The sequence below is a fragment of the Zeus faber genome (assembly GCF_960531495.2).
Source record: "Zeus faber genome assembly, chromosome: 7".
Classification (NCBI taxonomy): Eukaryota; Metazoa; Chordata; class Actinopteri; order Zeiformes; family Zeidae; genus Zeus; species Zeus faber.
In genome coordinates, this window is record NC_137203.1 from 5,104,749 (window position 1) to 5,107,881 (window position 3,133).

The 3,133-nt window shown below is 46.6% G+C and overlaps 1 protein-coding gene across 1 annotated transcript; it reads right to left on the minus strand.

The window, feature by feature from the left end:
* Positions 1–215: 215 nt before the first annotated feature.
* selenoe (selenoprotein e) lies at positions 216–2,461 on the minus strand. Its single transcript, XM_080003191.1, has 4 exons — positions 2,339–2,461; positions 1,864–1,940; positions 991–1,069; positions 216–393 (listed from the first exon to the last, which is right to left on the minus strand). Exons 1-4 carry the CDS (start codon positions 2,423–2,425, stop codon positions 250–252), a joined length of 387 nt encoding a protein of 128 aa, XP_079859317.1. The 5' UTR covers positions 2,426–2,461; the 3' UTR covers positions 216–249.
* Positions 2,462–3,133: the final 672 nt, after the last annotated feature.

Sequence of the window (3,133 nt, forward strand, 5' to 3'; positions counted from 1 at the left end):
TACTGGAAGTATTGGTTGTACTGGTAGTACTGGTGCGCCAGCTGCACCCGCCACAGTGATCCACTCAAAAAATTGATGAAACAACAATCATAAATCAATCTTTTATTAATGTTTCGACCACAACCCACACACGTGCTCTCCCGGTCGTCGGGTCCTCAGTCTGGGGCCTGGCCCCTGGTGGGGGCCTTGGGGCCCCAGGCGTCATAATGCGACCGGGGTGCAGTGGCGGGCGGCGGCCGCTGGGTGTCCTCACAGCTCGTCCCTGGGGCCGCGCAGGGGGAGGAGGCGGAACTCCTCCGGCACCTCCTCCCCCTTCTGGGCCCTCCTGTAGAAGCCCCGGGAGTCCAGGAGCCCGCTGATGTCATCTGCCTTCATGCTGCTCACAGGGACCGTCTGGCACGCACACACACACACACACACACACGCACACACACACACACACACGAACGCACGCATGCACACACACACACACACACACACGCACGAACGCACGCACGCACGCACACACACACACACACACACAGACTTTTATTTGGAGACACAACATGATGTTTTGTGTTTGCATTTCCTATGCGTGTGCTAGTGTGTGTGTGTGTGTGTGTGTGTGTGTAGAGAGACACCAGGAACCAGATAGACTTGGCATCAATCAAGCACCTTAAAACATGGTTTATAGATTAGATAGACACACACACACACACACACACGCACGCACACACACGCACACACACGCACACAAACACACACACACATTTAGAAAACATGGACAAACACCCAAGCCATTAAAACTTGTGTGCAATTCACAGTGTGTGTGTGTGTGTGTGGACATTAAAGTGGAATGCACTAATGTACATACTTTTTTAAACTAGTTTTCCCACTCTGTCTCTGTCTCTCTCTCTCTCTCTCTCTCTCTCACACACACACACACACACACACACACACACACACACACACACACACACACACACACACACTCTCTCTCTCTCTCATCACCTGAACAACTTCATCTCTGTCGTCGTAAAAAATGAGACGCGGGTTCTTCTCCTCAGAGGAGTCGTACTCCAGGTTGTGGCTACGCAGCAGAGGACCATCAAGGGAAATAAGATTAAACGCATTTAAATATACGTATATATATATATATAAATATATATATATATATATATATATATATATATATATCTATATATATATATAATACCTCATTTCTTTGTTCTGTATTTTGAAAAGGTGCAATACAAATATTTAAATTAATTTCCCTTATTTTGTGTTTGTTTTTGTGGCCTCACATCATATTTTCTTTTGGGACACACGTGAGAGGGAGTAAGGTTTTAGGGCGTACGACACGTTAGAACCTCGAGAGAATCTCCAGAGATCTAGTTCCGATCCATATTTGAACCATTACTCACGCAGATTTTTTTAACGAATAATTGACTGTGATGAAACATACGTCCCCAATCGTCCAGAGGCCTATCGACCTCTGTGGGAGTCCAGCACCCCAGCTTGGGAACCCCCAGCTTACCGCCCTCACCAGATGGTGAACAATAACAGTGGTAAACAATAACAGTGGTAAACAATAACAGTGGTAAACAATAACAGTGGTAAACAATTGTGATTAGAGCCAGAGGCGATATTATTATTCTTATTCTTATTCTTATTCTTATTCTTATTCTTATAATTATTCTTATTATTATTATTATTATTATTATTAATAATAATAAAAATATTTAATTATTTTATATATTTTCATTATGATTATGAGTATTATTATTATTATGAGTATTATTATTATTATTATTATTATTATTCGGGTGTTTTGTTGCCAGAAAAGGCCGTCGACCAGACGGTGAGAAGACAGAGGAAGGATACTACAAGGCACTGCGCTCCATGAGGAACCGATGGAGCTCCGGCATTTTCTTTATTCCTCATCCCACCACACTGGGAGCCTGCGGAGGGGGTGACGCGGAGACATATTAAAATATATTAATATTTTGAGTAAATGCATCAGAGTAAAGACTAAAATATAAACAGTTTTTAATAGTCGACCTGCGTGTCAGCCTGTCTGCCAACACCTCCGCAGGAGCATCAAAGACACATTTCACATTTCACATCCACGCGTCTCACATTGGGGTGTCACCCATTTCTTCCCAACCTGCGGTCCGGGGACTCCCCAGGGGCCGTTCCACAGGTTCCGGGCGGCCCCCCCGGCGAAAACGCCGAGCCCGGGCGCACCTCAACAGCCGTTCATTTAGAAATTTCATTTGGGGCCAAACTACAGGGCCCTTGAAACGGACAAGGTTGGGACCGCTGGGCCCCAGAGAGCCCAACCCCGGGAGCCACTCACCAGCAGTTTCCCCCGAGCGATGGCGGGTCCCTCCTCCGCGGGTTCCGAGGCCGAGAGGCCCAGGGCGAGAACCAGCAGGAGCCACATCTCGATTTCCCACCGGGCTCTGACACAAAGTCCACACGTCAGAAGATGCACCTCGCAAGTTTATGGGAGCGGGTGAGACCACCAGGGGGGCGGCTGGGGGGGCTCCACCATCACCACAAAAAAAACCAAAAAACATTCCCTCGTTGTTTTTCCTGAAAGGAATCCCCCGAATAACGTAGATCATTCACTGTGTCTGGGACACGCTCTGGGATGTGGATGTTCTGCTGATTCGGGAATTTTCCGAACCCAACATTTTGTGCCCCCCGCCCCACCCCCGGCGTTCTCTATGGTTTCTTCCAAATGTGCTGTAATTGTAGTGGTCCACGCCGACCTAAGCACATCTGGGCTCTTATCACTTTCTCCCACGCCGAGCGGCCGCGAGCGGGGCCCAACCGCACTCTAATGCAGGGGTTTTCCAAGCGGCGGCCCGGGACCCCCCTGGTAAAAGCAAAACAGCAAAAGGTGTCTCTGTTAGAGAAGCTCACATTGTTGTTGGTTTCCGCTTTGTCTGACATGTGATGGGGCAACCAAGACGATGGAAGGAAAATGATGTTTGTTTGTTTATTATCGTAAGATTTTATCAACGTTTGACTTTTATCTTTTTGCCCCCTGCGTCTTTATTATCTTCCATTATTACTTACCATTATAACTCATACTGTTATTATTATATATATTTATGAATACGTATATATCTAAATAGTTAACTAT